The sequence below is a fragment of the Myotis myotis genome, unplaced genomic scaffold (genome assembly GCF_014108235.1).
Source record: "Myotis myotis isolate mMyoMyo1 unplaced genomic scaffold, mMyoMyo1.p scaffold_m19_p_10, whole genome shotgun sequence".
Lineage (NCBI taxonomy): Eukaryota > Metazoa > Chordata > Mammalia > Chiroptera > Vespertilionidae > Myotis > Myotis myotis.
Window position 1 is genome coordinate 48,174,246 of NW_023416314.1, and position 21,239 is coordinate 48,195,484.

General features: G+C 46.5%; 1 protein-coding gene across 5 annotated transcripts in view; it reads right to left on the bottom strand.

Annotated features, from left to right (window-relative positions):
• The window catches only part of GALNT18 (polypeptide N-acetylgalactosaminyltransferase 18), a 296,165-nt gene extending 275,726 nt beyond the window's left edge, over positions 1-20,439 (bottom strand). For 2 of the 5 annotated variants that reach the window (XM_036325392.1, XM_036325388.1), the window contains exon 1: positions 19,708-20,437. In XM_036325392.1, coding sequence (XP_036181285.1) covers positions 19,708-19,942 — 235 coding nt within the window. In that variant the 5' untranslated portion in view covers positions 19,943-20,437. Of the gene's footprint in view, positions 1-19,707 lie in introns of all 5 variants that reach the window. The other 3 variants (XM_036325391.1, XM_036325389.1, XM_036325390.1) reach the window with 3 other exon arrangements.
• Between the last annotated feature and the right edge of the window lie 800 nt (positions 20,440-21,239).

Genomic DNA, 21,239 nt, shown 5'->3' on the forward strand with positions numbered 1-21,239 from the left:
GGGGTACAACTGCTAATTTCCCTTTTTATCTCTTCTGTAACTCATTATTTAAGAGTGTTTTGTTTAATTTCCACATTATTTGTGAATTCTCCAGATACTCTTCTCTTATTTGTTCCCTATTTAATTCCATGAACTCAGTCCTTATAAATTTACTGAGGCTTGTTTTATGACCAAGCATATGGTCTACTGTAGAGAATGTTTCATATGTACTTGAGAAAAATGTGTGTTCTATTTTTGTTGAGTGGATTGTTTTATAGATATCTGTTAGGTCTTGTTGGTTTATAGCTTTGTTCAAGTCTTCTACATCCTTGTTGTACTTCTACCTAATTGTTCTACTCATTATTTTAAGGAGGTATTGAAGTCATCCCACTATTACTGTTGAATTGTCTATTTTTCCCTTCAATTCTTTCCTTTTTTGCTTTGTGTATTTTGGGACTCTGCTGTTAGGTGCATCTGTGTTTATAATTGCTATACATTGTTGGTGGGTTGACCCTTTTATTATTATTTATTTTCCTTTAGTAACGTGTTTTTTACTTTAAAAGCCATTTTGTCTGATATTAATATAGTCACTGCATGTTCCTTATGTTTGTATCTTTACTCATCCTCTCCCTTTCAAGCAGTTTGTACTTTGAATTAACAGTGAGTCTCCTGTAGACCTTATGTAGCTGCACCTTGTGTTTACATCCAGTCTGATCATTTACATTTTGACTGGAGAGCTTAATGCAGTCACATGTAATAATATTATTGATATAGTTGGATTTACACCTGCAATTGTACTTTTTGTTTTTTATAGATCTCATCTATTTTTGTTGTTGTTTCTCTTTTCTTTCTTTCCTGCTTTTTTGGGCATTAAGTGAATACTGTACAACATTTTAATTTTTTAATGATTTTTAACTACATTTCTTGAGTTATTTTTTAGTGGCTATTCTAAAGTTTACAACATACATGGTAGCACACCCAAATCCATTAACTTAATTTGGTGAGTTATATCTCTCCTCCCCATTTTTGTGCCTCCTTTATGCTATTATTATCTAATATTATTTTTCTGTTATAGACCCAACAATACTGAATGTTTTATGTCATTCGTTTTTACATCAGTTTATCTCTTTTCTCCATATTTCATTATATTTACTGATCTGTTTTCTTATCTATATCTGCCCAGAGAACAGCTTCTGTCTCTTTGAGGTGGGGCCCAGGGAAGGAGCAGGTCATGGTTCCAAAGCCACAGATTATAGCTGTTCTTATTGAGATTTAGATTTCCTTGAGTAAGTGTTTCTCCAGTTCATGTATGCTCTTATAACAACTCCCAGAGACTTTAAATGGTTGGGTTTTAAAAATAATTTCCACCAGTTTTTGTGTTGTTGTTTTTAACCGGGGAGAGCATCCACTGAGTTCCTCACACTACCATTCCTGAAATGCCTCTCCTAATCCCATGTGATTTTCAGAGGGAAAATCATTTCTGGAACAGCTGGCTCCATATACCAGTGCTCTGCTTACTTCAAGTGGCCATATTGTCTAAATTAAAAATAAGGGGCATGGGGTCTGGCAAAGGCCTTGCACTGCGCTTCCAGGTACAGGGATCAACATGAGTAGTAAACTGTGGAAATTCTAGAAGTTGTGATTCTTTTAGATGGTCCCTGGAGACAACAGATCAGAATACTTGGAACTCAGTCGTCCCAGAATACCTGGAGATATATGCAGGGTGGGGCAAAAGTAGGTTTACAGTTGTGTGAATGGAAGATAATACAATCATTAATAAATCACAAGAAGAATAAACTGTGTTTTGTGTACTCACAACAGTAACCTTACTTTTGCCTCACCCTGTAGTTGCTAAAAGCCTGGTTCTCCTGAAAAGTCAGAAGAAAGTCCTGGGGGATCCAAAGTCTCCTTTGGCAGGGCATAGTTATAAGCCGTGTCTCCCATCAGCTCTTTCCATTGGTGCTTGGTGCTTCTCCAAAGACAATTAATTCTGGTGGGAATTCAACATGGAGAGAACTGGGCTCTCGACAGAAACCAGCCCAGGCTAAGCTTTACCACGTCACAGCTGTCCTCCCCAGCTGGAGCAGGCTGCCTTGCTGCCCCTCTGCATCAGCTGCCACCTCAGCTTTCAGAACCAGGGAGTCCTCTCTCAGGAGACCTGGCAAGTTCTGAGCTAAAGTCTGGTTATATGGATGTAGGCAAGGGGCATGTGGCCTGGCAAAGGTGGGGGAAGGAAATACGATGTCTCTGAGACTTTATCCCCAAATTTCCCTGAAATCAGACCCCAAAGGCACCAGGGAAATCTGGTTTCGAAATGATAGCAGCCCTAGTGCCCTCAGCCATCAGGGTAACACCCTCCCTGGAAGTACACATCTGCCTAATTGCTTGAGATTGTGCACAAGCTGAATAGTCATGATGTTCTCGTTGTCACAAAGGCTATATTTTTAAATGCTTCCACCAATGTTTAAAATTCTTTATCTGTCCTTCAAAAGACCCATGGATTTTATTAGACCCAGTGCTGTTGGAGATGCCTGGCTAGCTGACGTCTGCATAGACTGTGGGCCACAGTTCTCCCATGGCGGTGGGGGGGGGGGGGGGGCAGGAAAGGGGAGCAGAAAGTACTGGAGTGAGAATCGTTGCAAAGCATAACAACTTTATTATCTACAGATGGAATAAATATGCCTTACTCATATTTATGTATCCATTTTTCACAGATGTGTATTGGTTTGATTAAGAAGTTAAAAATCCATTTAAAAGCATAATTGAATTTCTGAGTATCCATTGTCATGTGTGGTCTCCATAAATGACACCGTGCTGACCATGCCCTCCACCTGGCTGGGCCTCCTTTTAAGGATGAGTAGAGTGAGGCAGGCTTACTATTCAAGCGACACATTGTTGGGGAGGGGGAAGGGACAGGGTGGACAGGCACTCCGTTTCCAGTCCTCGGTACTCTGGGCAGCCTCCAGCGACCTCACACCAGTGAGTGGCAGCCCCTGGATTTGAACCCAGTGGATCTGACTCTGAAAGTCAGCGCCTCACCTGAGCTGGAGGAGGCAGGGCTGCTGTGTATCAGAGGCCACCTTTGGAGCCAGAACCCAGAGCACCATTTCAGAGCTTCCAGAAGCTTCCTGGATTTTGCTCCTGTTCTCTCAAACCAGCAGAACCCAAAGGCCTCCTCTCCCTAGGCAAAGAGAGAGAGATGAGGAGTTTGGGAAGCTTTTCTGCCCCAGGGAAGAATCAGCCTGGTGACAGTTTGGTATTAACTAGCTCAGCCATGCAGGGCGGCATAATTAGTTTCCCAGCCCAGAGTTTCATTCCACTGGTCCCCAACACCTCCAGGGCTACACAATCTGCTCGGAATGAAAAGAAAAATAAAATCACTGCTCTCCTCGCAGACCTATCAGGCTCTTGCTCCTGGCCATGGGCAAAAGGTGAGGCAGCCATCTGTCTATGGAGGTAAAAAAGAATCGAATAGCCATTTTTAAATGACATTTTCAATTTTTCCCCCTATGTCTACTATGCCCTCATCCACCCTGTGCTTAAAAGACTCTTTTCAAATAGAAAATATCGGGGAATAATGGGAAAAGAAAAACCGTAGTAACCTGTAGCTCCTGCTAACGGGCTGTTCTGTCCAATGGGCTGGTCACAGAGGACCTTCTCCCCGTGCCCACCTCCTGCCTGGGGTGCCCAAGGAATTCGACAGGGCAGGAAGGACAACCCACTCCGGACTCCAGAGATGTCTTGTCTGACAGTGCTCCTCCCTGCAGACAGTCCCCCTGCCCCTTCTCCTGGGTGTGAAAGAGCAAGTCCCAACTCACTCCTGCCTCCCACCTGCCACCCCCACCCGTGTATCCATCCTGAGGGTCTCACTTGCACAGCAGGGACAGGAAGCCAAACAGGTATCACCTCAACGGGAAGCCAAAGGACACCTTTCCCCTAGCCCAGGCCCTGAGGAATTCTCCACTCTTTCGAGGCAATCAAACCATGCCTTCTCCTTCCTGCTGACTCCCCAGGTACCCCTTTAAATGACCTCAACTCTGTTCTCCGTTCAGCTGCATCTTTGCGAGCATTATTCTCTGCTTTCAGTGCAGGTTTATTTTCCCCCTTCTGTACCCACAAGATTGCTTTCGTTTGAAAGTGACCACAAGTGACAGCTTTATGAAAATAAAGACATTGGGGGTCCCCCTGACGGCTTCATGCTCCTCTCACCAGCTGCCTCCAGGGGAATCTCAGTGCAGAAAAGCACATTTCACACACACGCCCCACTGCGCTGCTGCTTCCCTGTGATGAAGCCTGGAAAGCACAGGACAAGCCATGAGGTGCCGTGAAAGAGACCCCAGGAGCACATGTTTTCCTGCCCAGGACCCCGAAGGAGGACGCAGTATGAGATCACCTCCCGCAAGCCACCTGCAAGCCATCCCAAGCCTGAGGGACGAGAAGCAGCCCTTCAGTCCCCTGACTTCCCTTCCAGACCCGGATACAAATCCTCTCAGTAAGTGGTTTTAGGCAGGCCTGCTATTTACTCATTCAGTCACTCAACAAATTCCTACTTAGTCCCAACGACATGCCTGCCACTGTGTGAAACCGGAAACTGGGAAACACAGGGCCCTGTCTCTACCCTCAGAGAACCCACAGTGTGATGGGAAAAGCAGGTTAAGAGTCACAGTACAGTACGATTTTCTTGTCTGTAAAATGGGGCTAATGATCTCTCAGGCTTATTTTAAGGATTAAACTCTATGAAGTGAATTAAACAAACATCTAGTTGGTGCCTGTTAAATGTTAAATTTTCTCTCCTTGATATAAAATCTCTGCTCCTCCTCCATCTGCACCACCACTGGGATTTGAAAAGCTGGGAAGATAACTGCTCCCAGTACAGACTCAGCATCATCAGGAGCTCCCACGCACTGCTTGGATCCAAAGTCAGGTCCTGCTCAGTGCTATGTCCCCAAGCCTGAAGATGATCCCCAACCCTGAAATGATCCCCAACCTTGAAGATGCTAGGGTGCAGGCCTCAGAGGCCCAGGCATATAGGGAGAGGGGACTGAGGACCCCTTTAGCCTCATCCCCTGGGACCCCATGGAAGGAAACCTGCCCATCTGAAAATCTACCCATCCCTTGGCCCCTTAAGCATCTGCCTTCATCTGAGAATATACAACTAAGGATTTACAACTTACAACTAATGGGAACATTGCAGAAGCTCTTCTGAGGTTGAGGGACGCAATGGATGTAGAAGGAAACTTTCTAAACTTGAGTCAGGACTGACTCCTAGATGCCCATCCCAGAGTCTCTAGGGCCCATGGGAGGGCACTCAGGGTGGTCACCAAGTTGTGCTGAACCTTGGGTCCCTCAGCAAACAAGTATCCTCACCCAAGGATATTTTTCCCACTGATTTTTATAGAGAGAGTGGAAAAGAAGGAGGGAGGGAGGAAGAGAGAGAAACATTGATGTGAGAGACACGTCAACTTATTGCCTCCTGCACACACCCCAACCAGGGCCGGGATTATACCTGCAACCCAGGTATGTGTCCCTTGACTGGGAACTCAACCCATGACCCTTTGGTGCACTGGCTGATGTTCTACTCCAGTCAGGGCAGCAAACAGTTTGAGGGTGATGAGCTGATGTTAACTTCTGGCTCTAGCATGCTCTGATTCTAAGTAACGACCCTTCAGGTTAGAATTTTTACAACTGAGATTCGACTGGAGAAAGCTCACCCTTCTTTGCTAAAATATGAGAAAGAGGGAGGATTGCACTGGGCAGCACAACACAATACTCTAAGTTTCTAATACCGTATGAGTCAGGGTGAAATAAGACATTCAGTTTTCTATTTACAAAAATCAATGCATACTCTCTGTACTTCTAAAGTAATTACTAAGTAAAAAATACTTATGCCTGTTTTGCTAAGAGCAACTGGCTATTGTCGAAAATATTCAAAATTCACAACTGTACAGTTTTAAGTAAATAAAATAATTTTATTGTTACATTAAGGCAATTACCTCCCTACTAATAAGTGACCAAAATCACTTATTAATCAAGAAACCTTGCTAATAATAAAAAAATAAAAAGGCTTATTGCCCAGGAAGCATCAGAATGATTTACTACAATTCTCACTCGTGAAAAAACAAAAGCCAGCCTAGTTTCCTGCTGTCACTAAGGAGACTTTAAATAGATAAGTACTTAAAAAAAAATGTAGAGTGTACCTTCCCAACGTGAAACTACATCTATCTGAGTTGTAAAGAGTGCATACTAAAATTATATCATGCAACAAAATGCACATTTTGTAGAGGGGGAAGGAAGAAAGATTAAATTGAATCTTCCTGACAATTGTCTTAAATCACACCTTCCTGCCTGCAGTTGAAATTATAAGTCACATTGCTTGGAGCTAAATCAAATTCACCGTGGCAGGAAGACAGGCAGAGCAGCTCCGATTCTCTGGGGAGGCCGAGATGGGGAAAACAGCGGTCTCTCCCCAAGCAGGCTCTCCCTCAGAAATGAGACTCTCCGCCAGGTAACTGGACACCTCGCATGACTCTCCCACCCGCCAAGCTCCCCACAAACACCACATTCCTCACAGGTCCGCTGCCCACTGCCATGCCAAGAGGCCTTACGAAATAAGTATTTGTCTGCAGACAGGGGCAGTCCCCAGGCCCGCAGGCTTCGGATTTCGGAGGAGCAGTCAGATCAGACAGACACTCCAACATGTCTCAGCTGAGAAGCCTGAGTCGGGCTCCCTCTAATCTCCCCGATGACTCTCTCAGGCTGGATTTGACGGGGGGAAGTCCTGACACACAGTGTCTAATTGCACTGGAATGGCTTCACATTTGATATGCCAGGTGGTACAACCAGAAAATGTATTCCGGACCATTCTTTCTATACAAGCTCCAAGAAGGAAAGGAGTGCGAGTGAAGGAAAGAGGGGGAAAAGGAAGACTGAAGAAAAGGTGGTAGGCAGGGTGGGGTGCTTTCCTGCACGTCACCGCCTTTACTCAGCACAACAATCCTGCAGTGTTTACGGAGCGACTGTCCTCATGTCTGCAGTTAGGGAAACGGAGGCTCTGGGACATGAAGAGACTGGCCCAAGGTCACCTGCGTGGAAACGGCAGTGCTGATCCGATCCCGGTGGGCCTCACACTAACTGAGGGAACCCAGGCTTCCCTCTTCAAGGTAACTGTTGGTTTTACTTAATATCTAACTTGCATTCCGCTAATCTTCCGGGCTACACTCCTCTAAATCCTCCTCATTCTTCAAAGATGTGTCATAAGCCCTCCCTGAAGCCTGTTCTGACAAGGCACTCCTAGAATTCAGCTTTAACCCGCACTGCATCCGCTTACGAATGAGCCTCAATCGTTTCTTGTGCTGTCTGCCCAGCCTGATGATGAGCCTTTTAAAGAAAAGGACCCTTGTCCCAGGTATTTTGTCATCGCCACACCACACCTGGCACCGTGTCAAGACCAGGAGAAGTATCAGGAAGCAGCCAGAGAACTGCCCGATGGATGCCTTTAAGAGCAGGTTCCGCTTCTCACCCTTTCCAGTGGCTCCCCATTCCTCCCAGAGCATTCCTCACACAGTGGTCTCCAAGGCTTGCACAACCTGCTCCCCAGCGGCCCCTGGCTGCCCCTCCGCCAGCCTGTTCCCCACAGTGACTCTGCTCTGGCCCCACCAGCCACACCACTGTTCCCCAGTCACACAAGGCACATGGCACATTCCTGCCTCGGGGTCTTTGCACTGACTGTTCCCTCCACCTGGAACTCTCTTCCCCCAGACAGAGTCCCCACCTAACTTTCTTCAAGCCTTTGCTTCTAGTTGAGTCACTGACCAGCTCACTTCATTGTAACCCCTTCATATTTTTGTGTTTGTTCCATTGATACTAGTATATTCCCACCACTTACTAGGTGCTCAATAAATGCTGGTTGAATGAAGGAAGGGGAGAATGTGAGCATGTGACTAGCAGAAGGCAGAGTACATCCCAGGCCACCATCAAACTCCAGCCCAAATAGAGGAGAATAGAAACTGGGAGGCATGTGTGCAATGTCTCCCAATCATCCCATAGGCCCCACAGGCCCCAGTAAACAATATGAAACTTGGGGTCTACCTCTTATATCTGCCCACAGAGCTTAGAACCCACTGTGTCATGCACTGCACCCTGAGTAACCCACCTCATTTAAATGGGAAGCTCTGGCAGACCTGGGCATGCCTGCTGCTTCCTTTGTGTGCGCCAGACCCCTCCACCATCCCTGGCCGGACCCTGCCCTGTGTTGGATGCCCACCCGCTCCCCACCCCCAACCCCAATAAAGTTGTGAACTGAATGAGTGGAAGAGATGGTCTTGTTCACACTAAGTCCTCTCCCGGAAAAAACAAAAAACAAAAAAAAAACACAACACTGCCAGCTGCAGAGAGCCATGTCGGAGGCTCTCAGCCTGCCAGAGTGCTTGTCCTGGCCAGCTCCTGGCACGGCTGTTCTCCTGAGTCTCCAGGAAAGAAGGCACAAAGCAGTCACTTTGTAACCCATGGAGGGAGGGCCTTGCTGCTCTCGTAATTCCTTCTTCCAGTCTCACCTGAAAAGTTTCTGCTGAGACATAGGGATGAGCCTGTTTCCCTTGATCAGCATCACTAGAGCAGAAAAACAAGAGGGTCCCTAGCCCCTTACTAAGTAGCTTGGTAGAGGTAACAAGGTTTTGTCTCCTACTCTCACCGCATAACCCTGGACAGTAAATGATAGGTGCTGAGCCTGGATTTCCTCATCTATAAAATGGGGGAGGCGGGGGGGGGGGGGGGGTAAACAACACCATTCCACAGGGTTGCTTACAACATTAAAATGGTGTAACCCGTGTAAAGCATTTAGCACATAATAGATGCTCAACAAATATTAATTCTCTTCCCCTTCCCATCTCCCAGACAGGTTCTGACCTATTTCTATACTTCGTCACTGGTTCTTTTTTCCCAATTTTTGAAACACTGATAAAAATATCTTCTATCCACTTTCCACTGGCTTCCCCTTCCAGCATAACTTCCCAGATTCTAACAATTTTTTTCTTTAAAGCCTGGCCCAATTATAGACTTGGAGGGTCTACATCATAATCCCTGCATGTGATATTTTCCTCCATACAGTCCTTTAGAAAATAAAACAAATCAGAGGCTCGGTTTATTATTAAACTGAGATTTAGAAGCAAAAGAAACCAAAATGTTAAAAGACTCCCTCCAGGGCCATGAACAGACAGGCAGGTCTAAAGCGTCGCCCACTCCCATCCTTCCGTGGCTCCCTCTCTGTCAGGGAAATAAGATGATTAATTAGACAAAGCCTGTCCCACTCCCCGAGATCCTTCGAGGCAGGAACCACATAAACACCCAGCATCAGGACTGCAATAAAGACAAACCAGAAAAGCCCTCTGCTCTGGGACCCTCGCCGAGGCCCAGCGAAATAACCTGTAACAGCAGATCCAAACGAATCTTCCACGTGGATAATGGAAAATGTCACCAGCATATACAGGAAGAGAGATTAGTTCAATAAAGGAAGAAAGTCACATTTGCGGGTCTCAAGTAAGATTTTTGCTTACTTTTAACTTCCTAGCATGTAACTCACAAGGTTATGAATACAGACTCCTACTGTTTGGGGCAAATAAACAGCTGCTGATGTTCTGTGCCCAAATCACTTTATTAGAGCTTTCATTTACAGCAATTGTTTCTTTTCCCTTTCCAAATCCTAAGAGGCTCAGACAGCTAAAAATCACAGAGCGCCAAGGCGGAACTAATAGCAAAGGAGAGAAGATGCAGCCTGGATGGGCTGGGGGGTAGGGGATAAGACAGGGGCTGCGGGGTCTCTCACTGTCCTCTTTCTAACTCTTGGACAAAGTCAACATTCAAGAATAGAGAGCAGAAGACACGGGTGTGGTGCAATCAGTAGGGTGATTTTCCCCTGATGCTAGGAGTTACCACCCTCACTGAGACGAAGAGGATGAACAATCAATCGTCCAGGTCTGCCCAGGGCTGGGGGGCCTCCCTGGACCCAGGACTTTTAGTTTTAAAACACTGAGAGTCCTGGCCAAACGGGACAAGTTGGTCACCCTAGAAGACACGTCAGTGCACAGGAAAGCACTCAGCACAGTGACTGGCACACTGGAGGTGCTCAAAAGCCACATGTGGAACCTGAATGAGCTTGAGTCTGCAGTTGGTACACTCCACTCTTCCTACAAGGTCAAGTTCCCACAGGCCCCATAACACCCAGTGGATCCACAAGAGCCAGGAGAAAGGGCTCTCTCTCCAAGCCCTCATGACTGCCCCTCCAAAGCAAGGTCTTCTCACTCTGGCGCCCCGACCTGACCTCAAGGTTCCTTGCTTACACAAGGACAGACCAAGACATCTGCCTGGCTCCCTCTCCCACCTGAACCACGGCCTCTGAGCTTCGACTCTCACACAGTCTCTGATATAATGATTTTCCAGTCCTCTGTGAGAGTGTCTTGTTGATATGTTCTATTCAATAAAGAGCACAGATGTTGGAGACAGTTACCTTTCTTGGCTCTACCACCTGTCAGCTCTGTGACCTTGTTCAAACTCTCTAAGTCTCTACATCTTTATGTTCACACCCCTAAAACTGTCCCTCACCATGCTCTGAAGATAAAAAGCAATATGCATGGACAGTACCTAGCCCAGTCCCGGACCTCAGCAGTAGTTCTTCCTCCATCCCCCTCTAATATAATCAATCTTCAATTCTTTATAGGCCTGTTATTTTTCAAATAAATCAAGAGTTTGGCTAGAATTCTCATTTGTCACTTCTGTAGCTTCACATCTCTCCTGAGCGTCCTTACTTTCATAGTCATAGACTCGAGCAATGTTGGTGCTGTTCCCCTAGGTCCCCAGAGGCCACTAGCATGACACTTACTAATCCAAGTTTCAGAGGCTGTCCTGCCCGGGCCCCAGAATTACCTTCCTCTGGGATCTCAATGGCCTTTAACTCTAAGTCCCCAGAGGACAAAGATGGGCAGGTCGGACTGGTGAAGCCCAACAAGGCACCAGGATTTGTTCAGATGTAGCACCCAACCATCTTAAATAGGGTGCTCACTCTGAGACGTAGACTCTGGACCCTGGTGCAATGAACCCATTCATGTCTTCTTCAGGCATCATTTTCCATTGTTCTCGTCTGTCCCGAGGAGATAGGTGCAGAAGCCACTGTCCTGGATCTTTCCAAACCCTGTATGCTCATGAGCTCTTAAAGGACAGTGGTAACAAGACATAGCTCAGCGAAGTGTGCTGGCTGGTGTGAATACCATCTGAGCTGTGGCATCATACATGAAGCCTCTCACTGTTCATTGGGGCTGGACATTCAGGGCTTTCAGCAAACCTGATTCACAGAACTGAAATTAAACGTCAGGCAGAGAAAAAGGACTACATCTCAGAACTGCATAGTCACTGGGATGGTCTGTTCGACCAACATATTTTAAATTCATAATCATGTAGCCAGAAAAACTACCAAAGCATCAGTGTTCATATAAGCAGGAATCCTCATGCTTAAAGCTGCTGTGGGCTGCCCTCAGCTAGGTCACAAAGAGTACATAGACCCACACAGAAGATTCCAGAACAGCAGCTGTTCCCGATCACTGCCACTGCATACTATATGATGGAACAGTTGTTCAGTAATTTGTTATTAACAATAATTTCAGTACCAAAGCTTATGAATGATTAAGTTTAATAAATTGAAGGGATTTCAAGGTTATCACACTCTCTTGCATACTAATATGCTTTCTGAAGTGAGAGACAAAGAAATGGAGTGAAAGTGAATGCATGCAGTGTGTTGGGACATGCATCCTGACCCTGCCCTGGGGAATGTGCCCTGCATGTAAAGGTGTGTGTGTGTGTGTGTGTGTGTGTGTGTGTGTGTGTGTAAGGAAAAAAAAATATCAAGAATTCCTGTGCTCAAGCACTGCATTGAGGAATGAAGCTGACCCCAAAGGCAGCATGAGATTTGGTAAGAGGACCATTGTAGATGCCAGCAAATAATCAAATCTCTGATAAATTCAAGGCAGAGCCCCTAGCCCTAGAGAGACATGCAAGGCCAGAAGAGCAGCGCAGCCCACCAATCATTGAATCTGGATCATCCACCAGCAGACTTAGTACCCATCCCACATATATGAACGTCCACCTCTCCAACTACATGCCTAATCCTTTTTCTCCAAAAACCCCGCCTTGCTGATTCTTGGCTACCTGCTTCACTCACATTCAGCTTAGTGTTTCCCCAAAGGAACTTCTGAGCAGTATCACCCCCAGATGGACCAACGTCCTACCTGCTTCTCCACAGGGTAGCCTGCCTGTCCCAGAGGCAACAATCCTAAAGAGACCTTCAAGCCTCAGATCAAGGCAATAGCACATTCAGCTTTTCAAGTTAAGTGAAGTCCGAAATCCTACAGGATGGTAATGAAGATACTCCAGTAACCTTGTATGTGGCTCTGAATCCCATTAATACCTTTGGGGAAACACAGACCAGCCTAACCCAAGCAACAGAAGCTGACCTTTGAGGCCCTCAAAAAGCAGAAAACCAGACGGTGGCTCTCCGACATTTCATTCTGAATTCTCCTTGAGATTCTACATCAGCCTACTTATCAAGGGCAAATAACAATTTATGTCAAGTGAGTGGGAAAGAATGTGGAACTCATTTATTTTACAGCCTACACACTTCTGGATAAAAATGAAATTTTTTTGGCCATGGGAAAAAGTTGTATTCTTTGGCAAGGTCTTTCTAGTCCATAAAGATGTGGTCCTGAGCTATTAATAAAGGTAATTGGGCTCAACTTCTACATCCTGCTATTGAACTCTCTCAAAATATCAATCACTGTTCCTAATATAATTTCACATGCCACAGTTCATTCTGAAGGACAAATAGCCTTACTGCTTAAATGACACCCTTTTGCCCTGGCTGGTTTGGCTCAGTGGATAAAGCGTCGGCCTGCAGACTGTAAGGGTCCCAGGTTTGATTCCAGTCAAGGGCACATGCCTGGTTGCAGGCTCCATCCCCAGTGGGGGGCGTGCAGGAGGCAGCTGACCAATGATTCACTCTCATTGTTGATGTTTCTATCTTTCTCTTCCTCTCCTTTCCTCTTTGAAATCAATAAAAAATATATATATATTTTTAAAAAGAATGCAAATTAAAAAAATAATAATAATAAATGACACCCTTTCTTCAAATAAACTGCAAGCATCCAGCAAAGATCATATCCTTTTCTTCACAACCCCGCCAAGTCAGAGATCAGATGAGGGGGACACTGACCAACTCTAGGTGACATCTAAAAGCTGTAGGGAGAAAAATATCTCCCAATCTCCAGGCCTAGAATATTTTCTGATTTTTAAGGACCTTATATTGTTATTAACCACCATGAGCAACCACTTCTACTAACCTTATATACATTAACATGTGTACATAATATGCCTAATAAATTTTTAGGAAACAAAAAGCAGTTAATCCATTTCCTATTGTTGGGATGATCTTGACTCAATGAAGTAAGATAATGGATTTAGAAATTAATCATACAATTGTAATACATTATTAATCATGGTATTCAGGAGGGGAAAGAGAGGTTATAAGAACACCACCCAGGAATTCAATTTCCTTTTAGATTTGTTTACTTTCTTGAATTCTCGCTGCTACTATCATCCCTCACAAAAATGAAACAGCCTGATCTCTCTTTTCTCCCAAAACAGTGATTTTCAACATTTTTTAAAAAAAAGCCGAGCTTTTTAAAAAATGAAATATTTTACAGAACACCAAACATAAGACAGATGACAGAGGAGCTGCCCTGGTTGAAGGAGGGGGGAGGGGTCCAGGAGACCTCACTTGCCCCTTTCATTTCTTTCTTTTTTTTTTTTATTGCTTAAAGTATTACAAAGAGTATTACATATGTCTCCTTTTTTTTTTTTTTTTTCCCCCCGCCCTTGACAGTCCTTCTAGAAGCCTGGGGCTCCTGGGGACAGAGTTTGAAAACCATGGCCCTAAGGCTATGGTCGGCAAACTGTGGCTCAGGAGCCACATGCAGCTCTTTGGCCCCGTGAGTGTGGCTCTTCCTAAGCCTTAGGAGTACCCTAATTAAGTTAATAACAATGTACCTACCTATATAGTTTAAGTTTAAAAAATTTGGCTCTCAAAAGGAATTTCAATCATCGTACTATTGATATTTGGCTCTGTTGACTAATGAGTTTGCCGACCACTGCCCTAAGGCATCTCTGTAAAGCAAAAATCACATATGTCATATAGAATACAGGTATTATTTATGTATGATATGTGTAAGTAGAATATAACTATCTAACACACAAATCACAAACACTGATAACTCAAGAGGAAAACTGAGAAAAGGACACCAGTGCCAGGTGAAATCACACCTGGGTGCAGCGGGAGGGTCTTCTGTCCTATAGTCCTCAAAGGAATGGAAAGCAAAAGAACAGGATATTTGACAGGGATTATATTTTCCCGGAATATATTGAATGGTAACACCCAGTGCTGCCCAGTCTCCATGTAACCGGTACAATAATGCATCGCTGGTGGCCATGTACAAAGGCTTTCCTTTTGAAAAACAATCTTTCATCACAATGTTCATATCTTTGAGTCAATGGTAATCCCACTTCTGGAAATAAGTAATTCAAATGAAGAAAACAGTGAGGTGAAGACGTTTATTTCTGCATTATTTGTAACAGAACATGGAAAGTTCAAAAATAGGGAAATAGTTAAGTCAATGATGCTATATTAATGATGGAATATTATGCAGTCATTAAAAATACTGTAAAAGTTCTCTTTAAAAATCCTGCACTGAATCATCTCTCCAGACTCACCATGCTTTCATTCCCCCTAAGAAACAAACTGCAGGATGCCTTTGTCCCTCTGTGTCAGCTTTTCTCCTACCCCCACTCAATCTCCCGCTAGCAATTGAGTTGTATGCTTACCACCAGCCCAATGGGTTTGCTCCCAAATGTGTTTATACTCTGGGTACTTGTCCTGGTAACAATGTAATTTAATTACATGTTATATGAGCCTATGGAATATGACTACTAAAAAGATGAGAGTTGCTATTTCTAAGAAAATTAATTTAAATGCTTTGGAAAGATTTTATAAAGCTAGTCACTTACATAGCAGTCAAATTACAAGAGTGCAAAATGACTGCAAAAGATCAGTCAGAATCATAAAAATGTAAGCTCCTACACTGAGATTGCTTTATAAGCATCTTTAGGTTCTCAATGAATTTTAAGGAAAACAATAAAAATTCAGACATTGTAAACAGCACATTATGGGTGTGATTTATGCAAGGAAGATGATCAGAAAGCACATGCTGGCCAAAGACAAGGCCTCAGCCTTACATCAGAAGGCTGGTAAATGAATGTACCTTTTGAAGATTAGTAAAATAAAATATTTAGTACATGTAGGTAATATCTTGTTTTAGTCTCCTTTTTCACCAATTGTTCTATTAACTGACTAACAAACCCTAACTCTGTTTATTGTGAGAAATTCTATTGTCCTTTAAAAACAAGTCTGCTGTGACAGGGACCAGAAGTGTCTTGATTCACTTCTGTTTCCAAAGTTACCTCCCCAGTGTCATTCCTGGCACATTTAAGTCTCCAGTAGAGAAGGACTGAATCAATAAACCATGTAGCAAACATGAAAAAAATGCTTCTAACAAAAAGCAAATTGAAAAAATCAGAATAGGAAATTACATGTAAACCATGACTACACCTTTACTTTTAAGAGACAGATGGAGACAGAAGGACAAAGCTGGAAGGGAATGCTCACAAAGCAAAATGGCTGTCTTGAGGGTAGAATAAATAAATTAGAGGCACTTGTATACATTTTTAAATATTTTCTTTCATATTGGCACATTCTTTTTCAGACTCAAAAAGATACTAATCAAGAAAAGGGAAATGCTGTTTTTGTTTCTTGTGGACTTCCAAATTAAGAAGTGAATTAACATTAACATTTCCTAAGCTCTCCAACACTTAGGCCTACTTCAGCACCCCTCTACTTTCTCCACCTCACCACCTCAAGTAATCCGATCTTTCTCCTCCTAAGACCAAATCTGTTCCAACAGTTATTTTGTGTTCCCAACCCATTAGGATGCTATTTTGTAAATCTGGAGTTATCCACCCTTCCGTTTACCATCTATTTGGCAAAAAAAAAAAATAATAATAAAATAAATAAATAAATCTCAAAACTGCAATTTACATTCCCAAGAGATTCCCAAACACCATCTAATTAAATCATTCAATCAGAAAACAAATTAAAATGAAATATCACTGCCACCCTCAAGAGGAAAACAAACTCTTCAGTCATGACTGGAACAGACCTCTAGGGTGATGCTCCAAAGTCTCTTCTAATTGCAAGTCCCACGGAACATCCTGCAGAACATTTTGTGACATTTGCAGCTTCCAGGACAACTTTTCTTCCAAAGCAAAGAGGAGCCTGAGCAAGGCTCCAAAGCAAAACATACTCATTTGCGAATGGAAATGTTTCATTAATGACTAAGCAGTGCACTGGGGGCCTGCACTGTGTACTCATTCATTCATCCACGCATCCATCCAATACCTACTCGCTGTGAATGCCAGGAAATGTCCTGGCTGTGCCTCAAACACTTTTTAAGTGAACGTAACCTCTGCCTCTCCGCATGAAACAAAACAAACCCCAGAGCTTCCTGAGTTTATTTAGGAAGCCTCCAAGTTGGAAGGCTAAGATGCTGTCACGGGGCCTCCCTCTGAGGTATCTCACTCTGATATCAAATCCCCCATCCAGATGAGCACTGGTCCCCCTTTGATCCACTGGCCCTCTTAGGAGACTGCAGAGTATATGGTTAAGAACACAGACTCTGAAGTCACATTAGCTGGCTTTAAATTCCTGCAGTACTACACATCAGTGAATAATAGTAAAATAAAATATTTAATGCATGTAGGTAATGTTTCATTCCCCTCTTTAACCAATTCTTCCATTAACTGACTAACAAACCCTGACTCTGTTTAATACGAGAAATTCTATTGTCCTTTGAAAACAAGTCTGCTGTGACAGGAACCCAAAGTGTCTTGATTCACTTCTGTATCCAAAGTTACCTCCCAGTGTCGTTCCTGGAACATCTGAGGTAAGGCCAAGGCTTGGCCCTTGACCCTAAACAAGTCGTATAACCTCCCCATCTGTAAAATGAAATTAATATTACCTTCCTCAAAGGGGTGTGAGGATTAAATTAGTAAATATATGTAAAGCACTTAGAGTAGTGTTGGGCACGTAATAGATGCTGGGTAATTTTTAGCTATTATTATTATTATTATCCTTTATTTCCCCCCCCCCCCTCAGTTCAGCAAAGTAAACTGAATTGCTCAAAAGTCTCCACTGACTACAGGACACCTGATGGTGGAGTATACGTAAACGCCCATATCATCAAGCACAAGAGTCTAATCTGTCCTTTCCCCTCCTCTGCCTTCAGATCACGGCACTCTGCCAGTCCCAAATTTTGTAGGTAAACCCCTAAATACGGTAAATCCCTAAATTTCCCTTTAAATCCCCTAAATCTCAGCTCAGGGATGACTCCAGCACTACAGGAAGCTGTCACTTGTCATTGGCACAACCGAACATGTAACCTCTGCCCTCCATCTGCCTCCTGTCCAGTCGTTTCCTGTCACCAACCCCTCCACACCACCCTCTGGGTTGTGGCTTTCAGTCCTGAGAACCTGGTCATTTCTGAATATCCACAGGAGTCATAATACAGGCATCGCACACATTCGAGAGAACGGTACTAGCACATGTTTTAAGGATCCTGCTCCCTCTTCTTTTTCCATCCTTGTCAGTGTTTTCAGGTATAAAATTGAGAGCTCCCAAACAATGCATCGTTATAAGGTTTCCCGGGAGAAAAAAAATCACAAAGGCTTCTTTCAGCTTCAACATTGCACTCATTTTCATGCAGAACCTTATCAACCATGTGACATGGTCCACATTTCCACATTGAACATGACAGGGGCCCACTCTGTGATGAGCTCACAGGTTCAGAGTGTCTCCTCACTGCTCTCCAAAGTAGTATTTTGCTCACCTCCTCCCTGACCAGACTGGGAAACATAAGAGACTCATATTCTGGGATATAGATACAGAAAGAGAATCTGTGAATTAAAAATCTCTCAAAATCTGTGGGCAAACTGAAAATGTCAAAGTAAGGAATGGCCTTGTGTCTCCCTGGGAACATTCTGAGTCACCCTGGGGCAAACATTGTACTTCCATTGCTGATGAATTGTCAGTACAGACCCAGACCCAGGGGAGGGAAGAGGACAAGTAAGAAAGAGCAGCAACAGGCACCATGGGAAAGATAAATGGGTCTGCAGAGACCCGTGCCAGGTTGAGAGGCAGAGGCAGGTGTGAAGGCGAAGCTGCCAACCGTCTCCTTTTCTGGGGAAGTGTCAGCGCCATGAACCTGCTTTGAAGTCATCAGTCAGGAAGCACCGTGGCTATGCACACCTCGCCTGCACTCACCTGGACCTGCTTGGGAAGGAACTATTCTGGACATAGTGAGGAAACACACCAAAGGTGGAGACAGCAGCTGTCTCCACCCCGGCAGGAGCTAGACGCTCATGTGTAAACAAAAGAGAGTGCTTCTACGGGGTGCACGGGGTGCTGGAACCAAAGCCAGGTGGGCCTGCCAGATTTACAGGTGAACTAGGCTCAGCTGAGCCTGCCCTTAAGCAGCTCACAGGCCTGGCAGAAAGCAGGGGGTGTGAGTGGCAAAGAAAAGATAAGTGTGAACTGAACGTGAGAGATCTGCATGTGTGTAAAGAGCCTGCGTGCAAACGGTGCCTGGAGCTCTCCATTCCCTGCCTCTGACAGCTCTCTGGACCAGGTCACCTGGATGGAGCGCCTGCCCAGCACCCCATCCTCCCCTTGGCCCCAGCCCAGGCCTGGAGTGAAACCTCCCAGCACTGCGTTGGATTCCAGAACCACCCAGGCGGTCTGTCTGCTCCGCCCAGCCACTCCCTGGGCCCAGGAGTGGAGCTACCAAGGGGAAGGGCCTTCATCCAGCTGCCAGCGGCTCCGTGAGGAAGGCGCAGCCCAGGGCGGGTTCTCCCGATCCTAGATCCTAAGCGGAGGCGCCACCGCAATACACAGAGCTCCAGGCGCCGACTCTTCTTCCCCGGGTCCACACCTGCTCCTAGAGAGGGTCTTAGAGCCAAAGGAGGTGGTGGTGGAGAGGACAAGCAGCACCCCAACCACGGATCTCCCTGCGTCTCCCCCTACAGACCGCGCACCGCGGGGCTGGGGCTGGGGCTCTGCAATCTTCCCAGCTTCCGCTCGTCCCGCAGCCTGTGGGTTCTAAATGCCAATGGCTGAGGCCGCGCGGGCATCTCACCGTGGCCCCTACAGTAGCCAAATGAGCTCGAAAGCCTGCGTGCGCTCTCTTGTACACACACACAGTCACACGTACACACACTGAAGTCGGACCTGTGTGGGATCCCGAGAGCCTGCGAGCAACCAGCCGGGAGTCACACGCACATTTGGACACGTGTGCAGCGCGCCCCCACACTGCCGGTGAGCAGCACACACGTGTGTCCTGGAGAAGCGCGCACGGCCGCAGGCACGAGGGTCCCGCACTCCGGCGAGAGCGTACACGCAGCCCCCTCGCATCTGCAGCCTCAGCCCCGCAGTCGCTCCTTAGCTGTGACCCGGCACCCACGCACCCCGCGCTGCGCTGGGCACTCCCGGGCCTCACGGGCGGCCCAAGTTTCCCGGGGCTCCCGTACCTTGGATGTGCTGCTTGATGACATTCTCCAGGTGGTCCAGCCGTTCAATAATCTTCAGGGTGTCCCCTTTGTCTTCCTCCAGCTTCTTGTCGGGCGCCGGCTCCTGCCCCCGAACATACACGCTGGCGATGTAGTTGGTGACCCAGCCCACGTAGAGCAGACATATGATGTTGGTCATGCCGCTCAGGATCACGCAAGTGGACACCAAAGTTTTGGTCTTCCTGGTGCACACCATTCTGGGCTCCCTCCTCCATATAGAGCTCCGGGCCCCTCCTCGCGGTGCGCGCCCTGGATTGCCCCGCGCTCACACCCCCTGGCCCGCCCCGGGCGGCGGGGCACCCGAGCACCCGAGTCCCGAGATTCCCCAAAGCGCAGTCTGCTGGCTGCGGAGCCGCGGAGCCCAAGTTTGGCGCTCCCGCCGTCGGCCGCCCGGAGAGAAAGCCTGACAAAGGAAATGAGGTGGATTTTTCCCAAATTAAAAATCTCCGAACCCTTCTCCGAGCGGTTACGGGTGGCAGGCAGCTGCGAGCCCCAGTACGCGCGCCTGGGAAACTTTGCCACAGCCTGGGTCCGCGGCCGCGCCGCTTCCCATCGCCAGCCTCCGGGTGCCTCGGCGGTCCCACCGGCCCGCACTGCTAGAGGGAAGGCAGCGGCGGCGGCGTTGAGAGCCGCGGAGCGGAGCGCCCGGCCCCCTCCGAGCGACAAGCGCCGCCACCAATCGCGCTCCGGCTTGGGAGAGGGGCTGGTGCTGGGCGGCGGGACCAAGGCGGAGGGCGCGGGAGGCGGGTGGCGGGGCGGAGTCCAGCCCCCAGGCCCCACCTGCTAGCCGCGCCTGGCTCCCGCCCTCCAGGGGTGAGCCTGAGCAACCACCCTCACCTGCGCTCCTGCCCCAGACCCAAAGCTGCTGGCCAGGACGCACTGCCAGTCCCAGCCCCTCCGTCGGCAGATTCCACCTCTGGGTAAATTCCACCTCTTGCTCATGCTCTGGAACTTCCAGTCTTTGGAGGGGTTCCCTAAGCTCAGAGTCCCTCCCTGGCCCCTGCCAAGGGGCTTCTTGCACTGGCCCCACCAGTCAATTCCTGGACTGATTTTTCTGGCTGCCAAGATGCAGAGAGGCCAAGGAAGCATGTGTGGGATCACCTGCCCTGTCTTGCTCTTGGTCAGGCTCTGTAGGTACCACTACTTCCTTGACCTCACTTTGACCTCTACCCTGTCCGCTGGCCTCCTGGATGTCTCCAAACTTGGCAACTGTCAACGGAGCCAACCTCCCGTGGTCAGCAAACTGCGGCTCGCGAGCCACATGCAGCTCTTTGGCCCCTTGAGTGTGGCTCTTCCTAAGCTGTAGGAGTACCCTAATTAAGTTAATAACAATATACCTACCTATATAGTTTAAGTTTAAAAAATTTGGCTCTCAAAAGAAATTTCAATCGTTGCACTGTTGATATTTGGCTCTGTTGACTAATGAGTTTGCCGACCACTGTTAGGCATCTCCTAGAAGATTTTGGACCACCACTACCGTCATCCGCCTCAAA